The 20103-nt window shown below is 43.9% G+C and overlaps 1 protein-coding gene across 17 annotated transcripts in view; it reads right to left on the bottom strand.

The window, feature by feature from the left end:
- Positions 1 to 294: 294 nt before the first annotated feature.
- The window catches only part of MAST2 (microtubule associated serine/threonine kinase 2), a 218721-nt gene continuing 198912 nt past the window's right edge, over positions 295 to 20103 (bottom strand). For 16 of the 17 annotated variants that reach the window (XM_030495064.1, XM_030495069.1, XM_030495071.1 and 13 more), the window contains 8 exons: positions 18776 to 18930; positions 17276 to 17580; positions 12016 to 12231; positions 10022 to 10248; positions 8424 to 8546; positions 7518 to 7654; positions 7108 to 7295; positions 295 to 6396 (listed from right to left, as the gene is read on the bottom strand). In XM_030495064.1, the coding sequence (XP_030350924.1) occupies positions 4322 to 6396; positions 7108 to 7295; positions 7518 to 7654; positions 8424 to 8546; positions 10022 to 10248; positions 12016 to 12231; positions 17276 to 17580; positions 18776 to 18930 (3426 nt within the window). In that variant the 3' untranslated portion in view covers positions 295 to 4321. The remainder of the gene's footprint in view (positions 6397 to 7107; positions 7296 to 7517; positions 7655 to 8423; positions 8547 to 10021; positions 10249 to 12015; positions 12232 to 17275; positions 17581 to 18775; positions 18931 to 20103) is intronic. The other variant, XM_030495070.1, reaches the window with a different exon arrangement.

Here is a 20103-nt window from a genome sequence, read left to right as displayed (position 1 = left end):
GAGCAGAGGGGCAGAATCACCTCCCTCAACCTGCTGGCCATACTCCTTTGCATGCAGCCAAAGATATGACTGGCCTTCTGCGATGGTAAATTCTGGGCTTGAGTTTCAGAGTGGAAAGCTTTGGCTTATCCATACATCTGAAGCAGAAAATCCCAAACAGCCTTGCAGATTTACTCCCATACCCAGACACCCCACAGGCCGTTCTCTGCCCCATTCAGCAGCCATTTGATGCTGAAGGCACCCCCAGCACTGCAGGAGATCGAGGGGAGACCCAACAAGAGACAGACACAAGTGTGCATTTATGTAAAAAAACAAAACAAAACAAAATTATTTATTTTGGAGGAGGATTCGAACACCGACATGCAGGTACAACATGAATAAAAATTATTGCACCGCTATTATGTGGCAATTGTTCAAGTTTCTAAAAACACAGAAATTCCACACTTCCTCTTATCTAGCTAAGTGCTGAGTGACACAGCTTGGCGGAGCCCAGCTCAGGAGGTGCTCTCCCAGCCACCTGGATATGGTAATCGAACACAAGGGAAACACACACTTCTGTCCAATCTTCTACTAGAAGTACAGAATTATCCTTCACATCCAGTAAGAGAAAACCAGAGAAAGACTTTATCCTCCCCTCTTCCGAAGAAAGAAATTATAATAGTTAAAATACTCCAAATCACACCTTAATGCAAGTGTGGCAACCAAAACCACTGGTCACTCCTACCCCTTTTCCAGCAAGCGCTCTTTAGTATATTAGCAGCCAAAGGCCTCTGACGTCCGGACCCAGGAGTGGCCGTTACAATGCTAAAGTCTAATATTTACAATAAATATCATCCGTTTCTCTTAGTTTGCAACAGTAAGAGACAAAGGGAAAAGTAACACTGAAATGAGGCACGGGGCAGGAATGCAGTGGCTGGATGAAGGAGCAGAGAGGAGCTGCAGGGGCTGGAACCAGCTTTGATGCTGTCACCCCAGCATGGATGAGGAGCGGGAGACAGCCAAGCCGACAGAAGGGAATGGGGAAACGAAGCAGGAAAGCAGCGTATTTGGATGGTTATATGCACAGCTCGTTCATCAGACACACCACACACAACTTCTACCTCCTGCCTGTCTGAGGGTTATCTACAGAGGCCAAGTTCTTGTCTTGCTGAATGCTTCACTCAGGTACCACGTGTCCGACCCTGCGCTGGGGAACACATTCTCACTCATCACACTCAGCTTTTCCAACATCTCGTTCCTCCCTGACATGTTTCGCAAGCTTATTTGAGAAGGTGTTTAAGCACTTGTTAGCAGAGCAAGGAATAAGTCTTGGTGTATCTACCTGGTTTATTATTAGAATTTAATAGAAAGTGTCTTTTTGCCAAGGTGCTCCATGTAAGTTTGACAGAAGGTGGAACCTGGTACACCAAGGGGAACTGCAGGACTGACCAGGAGCAGGGGACATGAGGCTTCATTAGGATGATCTCCTGGTAATGCTGTTTGGCTTTGGCTTCCAAAACCCCATGGTTTTTCAAATTGCACCGATCACTTTCTGTACCGTAGCTACAAAAGAGGTGACTAAGCACACACCTCACCTCTTCTTGGGCCAGTTCAGGCAACAGCAGCAAAAGCTGTGACACAGCAAAGTTTTCAACTCCTCTTTTTATGCGTAAGAAAGGATAACTCTGCATTCAGCACTGGAACTTTCAGCAGCTAATACAGGTGGTACCTTCAGAGGGCCCCATCCCAGCCCTCATGGGATGGACCAGGTTACCCAGCCCTCTCTCCTAGGAGCAGCGGGTGGTTTTCCCATTAGGTTCTTAAAATGCAACCCTTTGTGGATGCCCAGGAGCATGCTCACAGGAGAAGCTGTGCCACTGCAAGGAGAAGGAAGAGGGGACCTGCCACTCAGGGAACAGCCAGGTCAGACCATGTCCTCACACAGCTCTGGGCTCACTGATTTACACAGAGACCTCCAACCTCGCCGAGGTCAGGTGCTCTCAGGACATGAGCTTGAGACTTGTCTTCATAATTACCACAGACTCAGGACGCTGAATCAATTTCTCACTACTCCTGTCCATTTCATCCTATACTGCACTGCCGATCAGACCTTGTTTCTTAGCAATTTTTTAAGTAGATCAAGCCATCGGGGTGAAAACCAGTCAGGTAAGCACCAGATCCTGCCAAGCCTGTTCCTTACTCGCCATTGCTCCAAATCAGCACAGAATGATGCTCATCAACAAGAGTGCTTTGAAAGGCTGGAGACAGCCAGGACCCTGACAAAGCAGTGGAAATATTGTGGTTATTATTGCAAACCAAGTGTATACGAATAGCCTACGAATTCCAGGGAAAAGAGCAAAGAGACAGCACAGCAGGCTCTGCTCTTAATACCGTCACAGCAAGATTTATTAACGTGTTATCTGGGAGCGTTGAGGCTTTGGTTAGTGTATTAACAACACCATACATGTTCACACAGACACACAGAGTAAACACTCTTTTAAACAAGTTAAAAAAGAAAAGCCCAAACCAAAACTTGGTCCAGAAATGAAATCCAAGCAGCCAAAATCAAGTATATAATGGGGCGAGGGGGGGAACAATAGTTATACAGAAAAAAGCAAGGTGAGATTCCAGAGATTTTTGTGATTTGTGGATTGAGCTGAAATCAAGTTGAAAGAGTTGGAGGAAATATATCCCTATATAAAAACATATTTGCACTTAGGGGAAAGCAAATCAAACCTTCAAGTTCAGAAAAAGCCAAGACATGAAGAAGGCAGCGGTGTAATGAAATCAGACCAACAGAGAAAGGTTTTAGCTTGAAATACCGTTGCACAGTCATTCTGCTTCTAACAGCATAGGCCAGTGAGCAGGATACAAGACCTTGCGGGTGATCCGCAGGGAGATACACTCAGACAAGACTAGAATAAAAGCTGAGCACAATCTGGGAAAAATGATGGGAGTGTTCATTGAGAGGAACCTTTAATTGGATGAAGAAATGGCTTTACAGTGCTATAGGTATCACCACTCGACACGTTTATTGGTGTATTATTATTGATCTAATCCTCAGCAAAGAGCACTGTTATCCAGAGTTGGTCACACTTAAAGCAAAGCAATGTCTAAACCTAAGAGCAGAGAGTAATTTCTTTAATGGAAAGTGACCTCAGCAGTGGAAATGATCTAGCTATCAAAGCTGAAATCTTAAAATATCACATGTGTTTTGAAGTCTGCTTGCAGCTTGTCCACAGAACTCGAGGAATCTGAACTCTTCAGAGGATTCTTTTGTTTTTAAAATGGGCACATTCAGAAAACTCAGCAAGTTTCCCAAGCCCCAATTCAGAAATGTTAAGGAACACCTTAAATCCCTACCTATTTAGACTCATCAAGAGAAGGAAAAGTCTCCAAAGGTCATTTATCATCGCGATAACTTTGCCCAAGACATACTGGAGAACACGCGACTACAGATTTCTCTACTTTAAAATCAACCTACAAGGCACCCCTTTCCTGGGGTCATTTATTCTGAGGCAGGGCAAGTTGTGAATTGAAGCCAGAGAAAGAAAGATAAAACATCACTAAAATTATAAAAACAGAGGGAAAAGTTGCCAAGTGTCTCATAAAGGATAAGTAAAAACAGTCCCCCCAAACCAGCTTACGGATTGGTGATTTCTCTTTCTGATAATACCATTGAAAACTACTTTTCCTGGGTTTAAAGAGCAGACAGGGATCTGTTTGTCTCTGACCCCTCCAGCCAAGTCCCTTGCCTCTGGATCCTCTAAGGACTGTGATGCACACAGTGACAAAGAGCTCTCACTTGCACCAAAGAGGGTTTGTAGTTCCAGAACAACTTGCGGACAAGGGTAGTTTCTTCTCCTTGTTCAAGGACATCAGATTGTAAATGCAAAGAACAAACTTGAAATTCGTGAATTTCAATGGCATTTCAAAGAGAAAAGTGAAAAAGCAGAAATTTAAAAGTAAGCTGCCTATTTGTACTCAGAACTTCTGGGATCTCAAATAAATGCAGGATTAGAGGGAAGAGCACAACAGACCCTAAACTCAGGCAAAATAAAAGGTCTGGAAGGGGAAAAGTAAAATAAAATAAATCAACAAACTGTTTCTTAAGCCCTGCTTTAAAGATACCCTGTTCTAAAGAGACCTCAAATGGCAAGCATTACTGTGTACAAAAATAGAATAGCAAGGATGAAAAAACACAAAAAACAGTATGAAAAAAACCCTCCCAAAAATAGATGTACACAAGTTCTATTTTATATTAGTGTATATTACAAAATTCAAACATGCAGTCTCTATTTTGAATGTAGAATGCTCCAGTCCACTTGTACCAGGGATGCTGCTATGTTTTCTTTACAGCATCATCATGTGACAGGGGAAAGTCTTGTATTTTTAACTGATTTCCAACCTCTTTGCTTTTCGCTTGTGTGAGAGTCCCTTCTTTTGAGGGCCTCGTGCTGCCATCTGGCAGAGGAGAGGCTCTCAGAGCTGCTTGTCCAAGAGCGTGAGACAGCTCTTTCGATGGAGTGATTTTGCAGCTACCTCCCAACACTTCAGGTGCTTCAGAACTGCAAAAAGTTGCCTCCTTTTTTGCCACCACAGGACACGTTGCCTCCCAGGCCTTGGCTGAGTTTAATAACTCTGCGCAGGATCCGCTCCTTGCAGTCAGACTGTCTGTGCTAGATAGTTTGGCTTTCTCTTGACACGCTCCTGTTTGTGAAGTTTCCTGTCTTTTTTGTTTCAAATCCCTCTCTTCTTTACAGGAGGCACCCAAATGGGGGAAATCCTTTCTCTTTTCCACCTCTCCAGAACCAGACATACTGAGCTTCAAAGGGCCCAACACACTCTGAGCTAGTGGCACTAACTGTGACACAGAGAGAGCTCTTTCAATAGCGCCGGGGATGAGGAGCGTGGAGGACACAGGACCTGCTGGGCTGGTTCTGCTGGCGGTCGGAGCACTCTCTGCCTGGGATGAGCTGGGTTGCTTTTCAGCACAAGGACTTTTTTGGGACGCTTCACTTGCACTTCTAGGAGACAGAAACGAGGTGCTGTGCTGTTCTGGAGGCTGAAGGGTCTCCTTGCGATCCTTCTCACTGCGGTCCGCGGGGCTTACCGAGGGAGGAGTGCTCACGCTTGCCGTGTACCATGAAGAAAATGCCAGCAGAGGTTTGGAGTCCTGTTTTTTCTGGCTGCTTTCTGTTAGCAGAGGGTCTTTCAGGTCAAGCTTACTACACGAGGCCCCTGAAGAGTCACCTTCTTCAAGTTCCAGGAGTTTGATAGATGGGCACTGCATACGTTCTGTCCGACCTATTGGTTTTTGAGTAGTTGTAGTTCTCCCTAGGTCTTTGATTGCTTCAGATTTGTCTTTTGGACCAAAACACTCAAAAGTTTTGTTTTCTGGCAATTTTTGTTCCTTTGCAGTTGTTTCTGATCTTAGTAATGGCTTTTCTGAATAAGCTAATTTTTCTGGAGAAGTTCTTGGGAGGACCCCTGATGGGGAAGGGTGCACACTGATTTGCATTGGTTCTGAAACAGGTTTGGCTTGTTGATTATTTCCCTTCTGCAAATCTTCTGTACCTTTTGGATCTTCAGGTAGAAAGGCATCATCTTCAATACTATCCTTGCTTTCCAATTTAGATGAAAACTTATTATCCTCATTAAAAGAATCCGAGCCTTGGTCTCCACTATCAGGGGGCTTGTCGACTCTTCTCCCATCCTGACTATCTTCTGAACCATCATCCGTTTCATCTTCAGAAGAATCTACTTCTCTGATGGCCTCCTGCTTTTGCAGAGACTCCCTCCTCTCCACCCTGTCCTGCCGGATAGCACCCAACTTGCGTGAACCTGGCTTCTGCAACATCCCTTTTTCCGCTAGCCCAAGTTTGCCGCCTGTTGTTTCATTCGCAGATTCTTGTAAGCTCTGGAGACTAGGATCCCTCTGTAGCATCTCCTTCTTAAATTCAGAGTGCGAGATATCCAAGCTATGCTTACGTGAGGAAGCCAGCTTCTTCTCAGAAGAGGACAGCGAGGCAGCCAGTTTCTCAGCCGACTGAACTCTCTTTAGCAAAGGAGACCTAGGGGGCTCAGCACTTTTGGGGCGAGAAATCTGTCTCACCAGTGGTGGAGAGGAGTGTAGTTTTACTGGAAAAGACTGAATAATACTGGAGCTGCCAACTGAGTGTCCTGGTAAAGGAGATGGGGAGCGCTGCGGCGATGTGGACTGTGGGGTTGGCGATGGAGTGTGAGCTAGTGGTGACAGAGGGATGTTTCCTGCAGATTTACGCCTCGGAGATCTGTACTGCCTTTGAAGCTTTGGTGCTAGTCCATGCAGAGAGCTGGGGCGGATGTGTCCAGAGCTGGCTGGAGAATTGGGAACACTGGAACTGGGAGAGCTGCTCTGGGAAGAATTGCCACCAACTTAAAAGAGAAGAAAGAGGGGAAAAAAAAAAAAAAAAAGACTAAGAACATTAATATATATTTGACCACTAGAACATGTTATTGAAAGTAAGACATGCAAAATCAAGACAAAATGCCACGTTACCACAAAACACTGCTGTAATATTACAAGGTAATATTGCACGGCTTCTGATGGAAAAAATCACATCAATGTCACACAACATTAGAATATAGTAAGAAACACTGCCACCAGAACATTTTTCCTGAAAAAAATTCTCCAAGCAGATAAACCAAGTGTTTCATTGCTATTCTCAAGACACAAATCTCTTTATTCCATCAGCTGATTCCATTTTCAAATATGATTTTGCCACATTGTTTTGATTCCTTTTCTCTGAACTAATACAGAAAATGTGTCAAACTGCTACAAAAACACTGCAACTTACAATAGACATTTGCATCAAAGTGAAGGGATGGTGAAAGGATGCCGTAGTACAGCAAATGCATTCTTAAAAGGATGTATGGATTTTCACTTTTAAGTGAATCAATGAAAAAGAATACATCCATCCTTAAGATAATCGGCATCACAGCTGTTGTTTCACTTCACAAACAGACCTACTACTTGCTTCTGTGTATTTTACTTCAGAAATAAATCAATAAGCACAAATATTCTCCAAGGTTTTTCTGTTTGTGTGGATATTTTGGGTTTGGTTTGCTTTGTTTCTTTTTTTTTACCTGAGTGTACAGACTCGGGAGTGGATCTGTAACTCTGTGTTGGCGACCGAGGAGACAGGTTGTGAGTTGGAGAGCCAGGCACACTTTCTCCAGAAGACAGAGAACGGTTTAGTGAAGATAAACTTCGGCTGGTGTGAAGCAGTGATGCTTGTTTGGTGATCTTCCTCAACAAAGAACTCTTCTTCTTACTGTGGAAGAGCATTCAAAAGTTGTTTACAAGCCCAAATGATTTATTTACCTTTACTGGAATATTTCAGTCAATTTTATGGTGCAGTTAAAAAGAAAAAGAAAAAAAAAAACCCTAAAAGATGTATCTGCTGATACATATTATCTGAAAATTGATTTAACAAGATCTCTCTTACATTTTGTTGGTTACCATTTAATTTTCAAGGAGAAACATCAAAACAAACCTTTCCTGACCATCCTTAGTTTTGCTCTTCTTGTTCCTACGAGCCATCTTGGATTTGTAGCTGGCTTTTCGGGCTGGACCAACTTTGATGGATGTGTTCTCAAATGGTGTGGTGGAGATGGACACTTTATTTCCACTCTGTCAGAAACAAGACACAGAGGCATTGCTTAAAACATTGCTGTTTGAAGCAGATCTGCAGGCTAAGCAGGTAGGCTGCTAGTTTATTGCTGCCTGCCATTTTGTAATCCTCTGTCAGACTCCATTTTCCCCTTTGCATTTCTAGCTACCATTTATTAAGGAATTGCTGAGAGAGCTCTCTTTAGTCAGGCTTTCACAAATGATTAGCTCAGACCCCAGCTGGTAGGGTAAAGCTTCCCAGAGCAGACAGAACACAGCATCTGACCTCTCCCATTGAGATCCCAACTGCCTCAATTTAATACTTGTAATACTTGGAAACTTGAACAAAGTGATATTCTGTCACCAATCCTATTCCCAATGCTCTGACTGACAGCAGATGTGAGCATATCAGGCATCTATCACACTGAATCTGCAACACAGAGCATGGCTTGTCTCACTCATATTAAAAAAAAAAAGAAAAAAAGGAAAAAAAAAATCCTTATAAAATAATTTTTATTGCTCCTCTTTATTGCAACCCTGAAGACTTCTGTCTCTTGCAACAGTCCAAACCTTTGGGTTTTATTTCTGTAAATGGATATAGCTCAGAGGAGGTATCAAAACACAAGTCATTTAAATGGATAATTTTAAGACCAACCGTTACAAAGCTGCTTTTAAATACCACTAGGTGCTGTGTACATACTTGTATTTCAGACAATGCCAATTAGACACATACAGTATTTTAAACAAGCTGGCTCATACTTTCCAAGACGTAACAGTGCTGAGTCCCTACCTTCAGAATCAGCTCCACCACTTCTGTGTGCACCAGTCCATTGACCGGCTCCCCATTGACATGGGTTATCAGATCCCCTTCACGCAGACCTGCTTCATGTGCTGGGCCGCCTTCCTCCACGTGCTGGCAATGAGAAGGGAATGACTGATTTGAGAAGAGGAATGTACAAGATCGCTGACCAGATCAGACTCAAAGTCCTCCCATCTCATCTCTGCTGCAGCCACCATCAGTTGCTCCAAAGAAAGGTCAAAGAAACCACTGACTGGCACAGCCAAGCACAAAAATCTGCGCTCTTCCACTCCTTCCCCATCATCCTGCCAGTCTTCTCCCAGTCCATCAAGCCAGGATGGTTAAGCTGATCAAGAGACCAGCTCCTCTCAAAGCAAAACGCTTAACACACTTCCAAAAATTTTCAGCACTCAGGAACGTTAACTAGATACTCTTGATATCCAGACAAACATTCAATCTTTTTCAATTCCTTTGTCATCTCAAATCCAGCATCCTTCCATGGACATGCTGGAACCCAAGGCAGCCAACAGTCTTTTAAATAAGACTCTGTGCCATGTGTTTCGGGTGCCTATGCTGCATTTTATCTCAAACAGTGCTTCTTTTTCCACTTTCCATCCTTTATTAACCTATCCAACACCATACCTTTTTCCCCATGAACACACTGCCGTTCCCCATCACTATTCAGAAGGGTAAGCATCCCTTACAGCGAGGAGACAGATATGCTTGAGAATACTGCAACTCTCCCTCTAGCCAGAAAAGATTACAAATCAGTGTCTTGATAAACTCAGCATTTTTCAAGGAAAGCAGAGAGAAGCAAGGGAAAAATACAGCTTCAATCACTTTCTAGATAAGAATGAGTGCTAAATAATGACCAAAGCATATGAAGTCCAAATTGTCTAATGAACACAGATATACAAGGAGAAGAATGAACAAGCTTTACCCTGACTCCATTCTCCCTAACTACACAATATAAACAACACCGCTTTGGGGAACGGATCCTTCCTAGAAGTCATACAGGTTAACAAAAAAGGAACCAGAGATCAAGTACCAGACTTAATGGGAAGGAAGAGATACAGACATGGAAACCAGACCTTTCAGCACAGCACAACACTAAGCCAAGAGCTGAATCCCTAGGCAATCAACATAGCAACAGTGATGCTTTAAGGCTTGTAATCAATTCCAAGAGAGTGCTTGGAAAACCCCAGCAGACGAAAGTGATAAGAAGCCGGCTATAATCACCAACACAGGTCTGAATAAGTTAGCTACGAGTGGCCCTCATGCAACAACCCCAATTAAGAGAAAGAGGGTATGTACATAGAAACATGCTTTAAAGTATGTGCTACAGGTGAAAGAAGGTGGATTCATGTAACCAGGGAAGAAAGAAGGAAAGAAAGGTTGCTGTGGTGCTGTGATGGCCTTGAAAACTGCTACAGGTAAAACCCAAAGTTATTATTTATTTTGAAAGGGTTTCCCCCACCCCAAAAAGAAAATAGGGTGTCAAAATACAACTTATAAAGCTAAATCCCACACCCCTGGCTAAATGCATTTCTGGCCCCAAGGGTACTCTTTTTAGAAAAGCAGAGACATACCCAGACCATGTGATGCACAGTGTAGATATCACTGTCACCCATATAGACGCGAATGGCACGGAGAGTGAAACCGTATTTCTTTCCAGCCCGATGGATGATGATTGGTGGTTTCAGGTTTGCAATAGCAGGAGAAAAGTCGCGGCTGGGTGAGGAGTCCCTCGAAGATGGGTTGGAGGATAGAGAATGAGGTGACATTGGACTGGCCAATGGAGAACACGTGTGGTGATCTACAGTGATGACACAAAGGTGGGCAAAAATTAGGAAAGCAAGCCTCCAAAAGAGAGAAAATTCTTGTTAGAGAACAGCTAGGAAAACACCTCTCCCAATGTTCTTAAAGCTGCTGGTCTTCACCAGAGCTGGGTTTGCCTGCAGCTTCAACTAATTCATGCTTTGAAATATGAAAATCAACAGTGTTTCCAAAAAGCACATTTGGAGGCATGTATTTAATAGAGCAGCACTGCTCGCCTAGGCTTATGGTTGGGTCACAGTGTTTACTTCTCTTTCAGGGATTTACAACCCATCATAAATATTTGCTCTAGGTACAATCCTGGAACACCCCCTTTTCAAGGTTATGACATATCCTTCTCCAAAAGATGAGGCAGCCTCTAGATCTTGGTGCAAGTTATATGTTGGTGCTGAGATGAATCAAAATCAGTTAGTATTCACACCAAACAAAATCGGTAGGCAGTCAGATAACAACTACATCTAGGTAGTTTTGATAGTGTTTTAAATTCACAGCTCTAAAAAATTAGCTACTGCAGAGACTCTGTTACTGAAAAAAACCCACCACAAGCATATTTTAGAGTGTGTTTCCCAACTGAACAGCCACGGGCTGGGCTATCAGCTAAACTATCTGACCCTGCTTGCTCGTGCAACAACATCCTCTTTTAAAAATACAAAGCAAATACAGAACTCTCATTTTAAAGTGAAGCTGGTCAACAACCCAAAGAGCAGGAATATTAAATGCAGCTGTAAAAGGTAATCTCTAATCCATTAAGAAACACCTGCTGAATTGCCCAGCACATATTTACCTGGCAGATGAGAGCAGCTCTGGAGCAACCTTTACTGGGTGATTAAATACACATTTTAGAGATTTTCATGAGGGAGTCTGTAGTTTGAAAAGCAACCGATGCCCAAACCACAAGAAATGTAATGTGCATCACCATGACAGTGCCAAGAAGCAGATGCATGCCTGCCTCCAGCTCCCCATCTGAGAGGGGAAGGCACTGCTCTGCCAGCAGGTTCTGCTGGGCTGGCGCTCATGGACCAGCTGCAATTCCCTCCTCCCACCTAGGCAGGAACAGGTACGGCCCTTGAAATACAGCACTGTCTTATCCTCTGGAAAAAGGGACAAAGTCCTTGTGGGGAGAGCCTCCTGCTGAACCGGTCTGTCATAGCTTGGCATGGTTGGGCTCACTAGAATTTACCACCTGACATTAGGAATTGTCAAGATCTGGCTCTGCCTGGAGACAGAGCCAGGCCAACAAGGTAAGCTATTCAGCAATGACTCACTTTGTGAGTCACTCACACTATTGAATTCTTAAACACTTAATCTCAAACAAGTTATCTGAAACTTCCTGGTGCATGAATGCACCAGACACCTTCAGTTCCCACACAGTGCTGTATTTAGCATGTGACCCCCCAAAAATAGTACCTTGAGGGTTAAAATCATTCCGTATCTCTGTACCTCCTTGCTGCACCATTGTCTAGAGACCAGCTAGGAGCCAATTTAAACAAAACTGTTGAAAGAATAAGGCCCAGTTACCATTTGCAGAAGCTGCAGTCAGACCACACACACAATGCTCCTGTCGGTGGCAAAGCAGTACTCATTATCCTGCTGAGTAGTAAATATTAAACCGATTGTAAAAGTTAGATCTCTCCCCTCCTGCCAGCGACGGCATTGTTCCAGAAGAGCAAATGGGGAGGATCTGTCTGCACACCTTTTGTTCAGTGCTTGCAGATTCTGACAATGCCTCACCCGAGGCATTCCTTACCTGAGGGAATCAGGAGAGACAAGGCAGTAGCGGATGCTGATTTAATCACTTTATTGATAGGTCTTGAGGTACGTTTCTCCCCTGATTCCCCAGAGAGCAACCTGTGTCGTGCCCGCCGCACTGCCAAATCGCTGATGGCTTTTGGAGTGGTAAAGTCTGGGCCTTCATTGCTATTACTGCGAGCTCGTGGATCAGAGAAATCTGCAGTGCTCCCAGCTACAGTTTAAATTAAAACAGATTAGAACCACAGGGAATTCCTAACAGTCTATTCCCCTACAGGCAAAATACATTAAATCAAAGTCATGTTTACATGAAGTCCAAGAGTAAATTTTCCTAAGAAGAAACCCCAGGGCTTGAATTTTTATTTACAGAAATGGTGTTATTCTGAATACAGAAAATTAGCAGCTTCTGTTCTGTTGGAAAAGCTCACTAATGAAATCACATTGCTGAGTAGCAGTTACATGAATCCTAAAGCTGCGGTGCAGTTCTGCAGGCAAGTTATTTCAATGGGATCGTTCACAGATGAAAACAGCTTTATGGGAAGTGCTCCATTTTTACAACCAGCAAGAACTGTCAATCTTTAAGTTAAAACTGCCTGTAGTAGAAGAGCCAGGTTCTACTGGAGTTGCACATAAAAAATCCATTTTAAGAGAACACTAAAGTACTAAAATCAGGGAAAATAACGTGAATTGCAAAGACAACCTTAATTTGCCCCCTTCTGTGCACCATTGCGATTTAGTCTTAAATTACTTAACCTGCTATAATCATATATAAAATGAAAAGTAATCTTGAAAATCAGACTGGGCATGTAACAGTAGCAGATGCTGGGGGCTGAGGGTGCTGTACTCAAGCTCGGTGTCTCAGTTCCCCATCTGATACCTTCAAGGGGCTCTGTGAAAATACATTAATTAGAATTTACAAGGTGCTTAGAAATGAAAGTGATGAGCATCACAACAAGTCCACAAGGGAAATTAATCATTCTGTCTTCAAAAGCAAATTTTAAGCAGCGTGCAATAAATAAAGCCTAAGGGCCACATTTTGAGCAATGAGGACAGAACAAAACATTGATCATTGTTATTTAAGTGGGCACCACTGCTCTGCATACTAAGTAAAGCAGGAAGTACCAGGAAAATAAAAATTCAAAGCACCATTCCCATAGACCTCAGTATGAGATGCCTGTTCAACATTTAACAGCCACAGAGTCCACAGACCTCAGTATGAGATGCCTGTTCAACATTTAACAGCCACAGAGTCCACAGACCTCAGTATGAGATGCCTGTTCAACATTTAACAGCCACAGAGTTTCAAATAAGGCTCCCAGACAATGAGGAACCCAGAACCAGAGGCTGCGTGTGAAAAGGCTGTGATACACATTAGCAGAGCACTTCAAGACAGTCACAGGAATTAAATTCCTTTCTTGCAGCTCCCTGCCTCTGACTTAACTTTGCAGACTGGGGACACTGAAGCAATGGTATCCCTGAATCCCAGATTAAAGAGTGCTCTAATGCATTAGGCTCAGGGGAGCAGGCTGCCCAGGGAAGCTTCATTTTTGCTTATTTCAACTTGTAGATACTTGTATTTGTAATTAAAGTGCTCTTGCAATTTTTAATAGCATGTTTCTGGTCTTTTAGTATGAAATTGAGAAACTAAGGTTCCCCTACAGCACCTATGTCATCCAAGTATGTGGTAGCTTACTTCCTTCACCCCTATACCTCCTCTCACAGGTTGATGGAGTACACGATGGCAGCACTGGGCCTGTTCTGGAAGGATGAGCGGAAGTGGAAAATGGGACAATTTTGAAGGAATTTCACAGACTGGATTGCAGAAGAGGAATAATGAGATGTGGGGTTCTTTGGCTTTAGTCTGGAGGTGAATTTCCTCTAAGGCGTTTCTGCCTTCTGCTATCAATCCACCATCACATCTGCATAGCGCCCTTCACTTTGTCCTTGTCCAGTCTTGCTGCCATTCTGACTCCTTGCCCAGTACCCATTTCCTCTCCTTTCCATCCTCAATACATCCACAATTGCTTTGCCTGCTTGTTCCCAGTTTCTCCCACCAACTTGTTTCTTACTTTCTTACCCAGCTAATCCTTGTTCTTTAACACTATGGATCTAGTTCTTCCCATAAGTACGCCTTTCTTCTCAAACATAACCACAGAATCATAGAATAGTTTGGGTTGGAAAGGACCTTAAGATCATCTAGTTCCAAACCCTTGCCATGGGCACGGATGCCTCACACTAGACCGTGTCGCCCAAGGCTCTGTCCAACCTGGCCTTGAACGCTGCCAGGGACGGAGCATTTACCACTTCTCTGGGCAACCTGTTCCAGTGCCTCACCACCCTCACAGTAAAGAGCTTATTCCTTATATCTAATCTGAACTTCCCCTGTTTAAGTTTAAACCCATTCCCTCTTGTCCTATTGCTACAGTCTCTGATGAAGAATCCCTCTCCAGCATACTTGTAGGCCCCGTTCAGATACTGGAAGGCTGCTCTGACGTCTCCACGCAGCCTTCTCTTCTCCAGGCTGAACAGTCCCAGCTCCCTCAGCCTGTCTTCATACGGAAGATGCTCCAGCCCTCTTATCATCCTCGTGGCCCTCCTCTGGACTTGCTCCAAGAGCTCCATATCCTTCTTATGTTGAGAACCCAAGTCTTGGAAAGCAAATGCAGGGACTGTGAGAACGAAGACCTTAGGCCCACTGTAGGAGAGGATCAGGTTCGAGACCATCTTAAGAACCTGAACGTGCACAAGTCCATGGGACCTGATGAAATCCATCCACGGGTCCTGAAGGAGCTGGCGAATGAAGTTGCTAAGCCACTGTCCATCATATTCGAAAAATCCTGGCAGTCAGGTGAAGTTCCCGATGACTGGAAGAAGGGTAATATAACCCCCATTTTCAAGAAGGGGAAGGTGGAAGACCCGGGGAACTACAGACCAGTCAGTCTCACCTCTGTGCCTGGCAAAATCTTGGAACAGTTTCTCCTGGAAAACATGCTAAGGCACATGAAAAACAATGAGGTGGTTGGTGACAGCCAACATGGCTTCACTAAGGGGAAATCCTGCCTGACCAATTTGGTGGCCTTCTATGATGGAGCCACGGAACTGATGGACAGCGGCAGAGCAGTTGATGTCATCTACCTGGACTTGTGCAAAGCATTCGACACTGTCCCGCATGACATCCTTGTCTCTAAATTGGAGAGACATCAATTTGATAAATGGACCACTCGGTGGATAAAAAACTGGCTCGATGGCCGCACGCAAAGAGTTGTGGTAAATGGCTCGATGTCCAGTTGGAAACCTGTAACGAGTGGTGTCCCTCAGGGATCGGTGTTGGGACCGGTCCTGTTCAACATCTTTGTCGGTGACATGGACAGTGGGATTGAGTGCGCCCTCAGCAAGTTTGCCGATGACACCAAGCTGTGTGGTTCGGTTGATACGCTGGAGGGAAGGGATGCCATCCAGAGGGACCTTGACACGCTTGTGAGGTGGGCTGATGCCAACCTTATGAAGTTTAACCAAGCCAAGTGTAAGGTCCTACACCTGGGTCGGGGCAACCCCAGGCACTGCTACAGGCTGGGCAGAGAAGAGATTCAGAGCAGCCCTGCAGAAAAGGACTTGGGGGTGTTGGTTGACGAAAAGCTTAACATGAGCCGGCAGTGTGCACTTGCAGCCCAGAAAGCCAACCGTATCCTGGGCTGCATCAAAAGAAGTGTGACCAGCAGGTCAAAGGAGGTGATCCTGCCCCTCTACTCTGCTCTTGTGAGACCCCACTTGGAGTACTGCGTACAGTTCTGGTGTCCTCAACATAAAAAGGACATGGAGCTGTTGGAGCGAGTCCAGAGGAGGGCCACGAGGATGATAAGAGGGCTGGAGCACCTCCCATATGAAGACAGGCTGAGAAAGTTGGGGCTGTTCAGCCTGAAGAAGAGAAGGCTGCGTGGTGACCTCATAGCAGCCTTCCAGTATCTGAAGGGGGTCTACAAGGATGCTGGGGAGGGACTCTTCCTTAGGGACTGTAGTGGTAGGACAAGGGGTAATGGGTTCAAACTTAAACAGAGGAAGTTTAGATTAGATATAAGGAAGAAGTTCTTTACAGTGAGGGTGGTGAAGCACTGGAATGGGTTGCCCAGGGAGGTTGTGGATGCTCCATCCCTGGCGGTGTTCAAGGCCAGGTTGGACAGAGCCTTGAGCCACATGGTTTAGGGCAAGGTGTCCCTGCCCATGGCAGGGGGGTTGGAACTAGATGATCTTAAGGTCCTTTCCAACCCTTACGATTCTACGATTCTATGATTCTAACACCAGAGCTGAACACAGTGCTCCAAGTGAAGTCTCACGAGAGCAGAGTAGAGGGGCAGGATCACCTCCTTTGACCTGCTGGTCACGCTTCTTTTGATACGGCCCAAGATACGGTTTGCTTTCTGGGCTGCAAACCAACCTGCCAACCTTCCATTCAACCCATTGGCCCAAGTCTCCTTTTTTTATCCCCTCCTTACTGCTTCCCACCAGTTCCCAGCTGTTCCTCTGTTCTCAGAAACAGGCAGTTTTGTCCTCTGCCTTCCCAGTGCCCTGAAAGGGGCTGGAGCACTCAGCACTCAGAGCCTAGCCCTGCACCGAAGCAAGCCAGGGCACCATTGCAGGGAAGGTCCAGCTCAGCCCAGTGCTGGAGAATGGCCCAGGACAGTTAAAGCTTCTGAGAAGTCGAACACTAACTACTAAGACCCACTTTACTAAACTTAGGATGCAGTTTTTTAAGCCTGCAACTTGGCTAAATTTTGGGATATTTGGCTGACACAGCAAGTAGCACATCCCTGACACAAACCCCACTCCCCCAGTAAATTTCAAGTCTCTACTCCAAAAGCTTTGGATATATAAAACCATAGGAAACAGGGATCTGTTAATATGGCTGACACCCATATTTTCCAGCTCCAATTCAGCAGTGATCTGCTCTGACAAATGCTTAAAATAATGTTGCCTTAGGTAGGCACACGGTGGTTGTAAGGACACATAGATCATATGGGTCTCAAGCATGAGAAGACCTTAATAATTTGAAGTGCCAGGACTGAAACATAAAATGTAATTTTGAAGAGATTAACCACTGATGTTGTTTCAAAGGCAAGCACATCCACAAAACTATCCTAAAATAACCACTTTGCATGAGACATTTACATTATCTACCATCCAGATCCACAGTTTTACAGTTCATGTCTGCAAGCTAACAGGGCTTTCTTGGGGACCACAACACCATCACACCAAGCACCTACCTGTCAACGTTGAGGCGCTGCTGACAGCCGTGGAGGGGGTGGTGGGTCCAGCATCACCTTCCAGCTGCAGCTCCTGCTCGACAGGCTGTTCTGGAATGGGAACCGGCAGCCCTTCCCGCGACTGCACGGTGGACAAGAGCATCCCCTCGGACTGTGGCCTTTTGAGAACAGTTCCCTCATCCTCAGTAGAGATGGCAAAACGGGGCATATCGAGAAGCCCTGAGCAGCGTCGGCGGACGGTCAGGGGTGGGCTGGAGTCACTCTCCGTGTGTGAGGATTCAGACATAGACAAGCGCTTCCGCAATCTAAGGGAAAAACCAAGACCAAGCCCCTCAGTCAAGTTAGAAGATAATGAACTTTAAAGGGTGAGAATAGCACACAGACCCAACTCACAAAGTTGGAGCCAATTTAGGGTGAAGTTAGGAGACTGAGCTACATCATTAGGACTTAAAATAGCAAAGACTTGGGGCATCACCTGAGCTTAGATTTCCAATATATTCCATTGTTAAGCTTCTAAGAGAGGAACGAATAATAGCAAAGAAAAGTACAGTTCAATGAAGATGATATTGAAGATTATAAAAATCACAATTACAAAATGCAGATCATCATCCATGTTCTTTTGGGAATTAGATGGCTTTTTCTTTCAAAGTTGCTGTGAATCTAAAGCCAAGAAGGCCTGATGCAAGACGCACGAGTTAAAGAGTGTAATCTATAACGTTATTCTTATTTCCTTTTTTCAATCTTTTAATGCCAAACAGGAGTTGCACAAAATGTGAGATACCATCTTTTAAGGAAAGGTTGACAATTATTTCAGTAATGCTAGAAACAAGGTGGATATCCAAATTCTGGGTATTAATATCTTTTACTGACATTTTTTATCACAACACAAGAGGGTTTTGGATATTCTGAACTTTAGATAAACTTTTGACTTTCCTAATACTTTCTCTCATTTGTGACAAGTGGTAACAGTCTGGCCACACCACACTTTGGATTCACTGATGATCAAGAAAAAACTGCTGTTGGGACCATCTCTGATGTAGCTAGTCATTCCATAGATTAAAGCTTTACTTAAGGTTATAATCACTTTACATTCATTCAAAGTATTTGGTATAAATTTAGGAGATGTAGTACTTAACAAGATACATTTAAGGACCATATTGCTTCTACGCATTGATTTTATGACAAGGATGGTGAAACACTGGCACAGGTTGCCCAGAGATATGCCCCATCCCTGGAAACATTCAAGGCCAGGTTGTATGGGGCTTTGAGCAACCTGGTCTAGTGGAAGGTGACCCTGCCCATGGCAGAGGGGTTGGACTAGATGATCTTTTAAAAGACTCTTTCAACCCAAACCATTCTATGATTTTCAGCTATTTATCCCAGGCTTCACCTGTGGAAATACATCATATGAAGCATTCCTGACCTAACACTAGTCATAGAAAGTTTTGGCACAGGTCAGATGCTACGAGAAACCAGAAGACTTGGTTCTACAGAACTTACATTTCAGGAGACCCAATCACCCAGCTGCGGTCTCGGCTCTTCAAGCCACCAAGGCTGTCCAGTCGGTCATCTTTTTCTTCGCTCAGACTCCGTTTAGTTGGTGGCGGAGTCTTCCTCTCTTCATGGATAGCAAGACGTTCCATGCTGCTGTACACCTGCATATAGCAAAAGATCCTTCTACACAGAGAAAACAAACCTACATAGCCTTTTCTGATGAAGGGGCATAATCTCTTCTCAAAATGGAAGATATTCCCGGAGAGCATGAACTTGGCAAAGTTCTTTGACTAAATAACACAGTGCAGATGTGACATGCTCAAAGTGTGCCAAGGAGGAAAAGAAAAAGACAAATTTCAGAAACACTGAACATGCTTTTCTACAACAGCATCCAATACCTCTTCTCTGAAAACAGCCCAACACACCACAGAAATACTTTCTGAAACTACCTGAATTTTGTTTTTAACCATTCTCAAACCTAAAAGGAGATATTGCTAAAGCAGGCTCCACAAATCTTGAAGGCTGGCATTTGGATCTCGAAATTTTGCTACACAAATTCAATTCGGTGATAGGCACCATGCTCATGACCCCATTTCATTATCATCAGTCTATCAGCATTGCCCCAAGCTTATTTCAGAACAAAAAAGTCCTGTCCTCCTCAAGGAATCTACTATAATGCTGACAGCTTAATGAAAGTGCCTTTCTTGGTTTTACAGCCGTCTTTAAATAATTAAATGATTAAGCAAAAAAAAATCCATCCCTTTAAAACTACACTTGACTGTGGACCTAATTTACATAAGAAGAGATTAATGAAAATAATGTTATTAAAAATTCAGAGCATCAACAAGATAACTATTAATAAATCATATGGCTGAATTGTCAGACAAGAATTTCAAAATATAATGAGCCTTTTATGCCTCCCACATTACAAATGCTGTATAATTTTCCAGGTCTTAGAATAAATTCATTAAAAGTGAACTTTTTCTCTTTGTGGCAAAAACACTGAACCCTAAAGAAAAGCTTCAGTCTAGCAGATGAATAATACTTGTGGTGAGAAAAGGAAGAAAAAAAGAAACCCTTACATACTCACAAGAACTTTTTCAAAACCCCAACTAATCCTAAAGTCCAATTTCGAACATACTTTTGGTGATGCAAATCAGGAGCAACTCCTTAAAATTAATGGTAACTGTTACTTAAACCACTGTAGCCCAGCTAAGGACAAAGAAGAACAAACTGGTGCTTCAAAACTGATTTCAGTAGTGGAAATCTGGAGGAACTGTCATGAAAACCTGACATATCTTCCAGAAGTCCTAAGTAAAATTCCTACTCCCATC

The sequence above is a fragment of the Strigops habroptila genome, chromosome 8, assembly GCF_004027225.2.
Source record: "Strigops habroptila isolate Jane chromosome 8, bStrHab1.2.pri, whole genome shotgun sequence".
Classification (NCBI taxonomy): domain Eukaryota; kingdom Metazoa; phylum Chordata; class Aves; order Psittaciformes; family Psittacidae; genus Strigops; species Strigops habroptila.
Note: the sequence above shows the minus strand (reverse complement) of the source record. Positions and strands in the feature narration are given on the sequence as shown.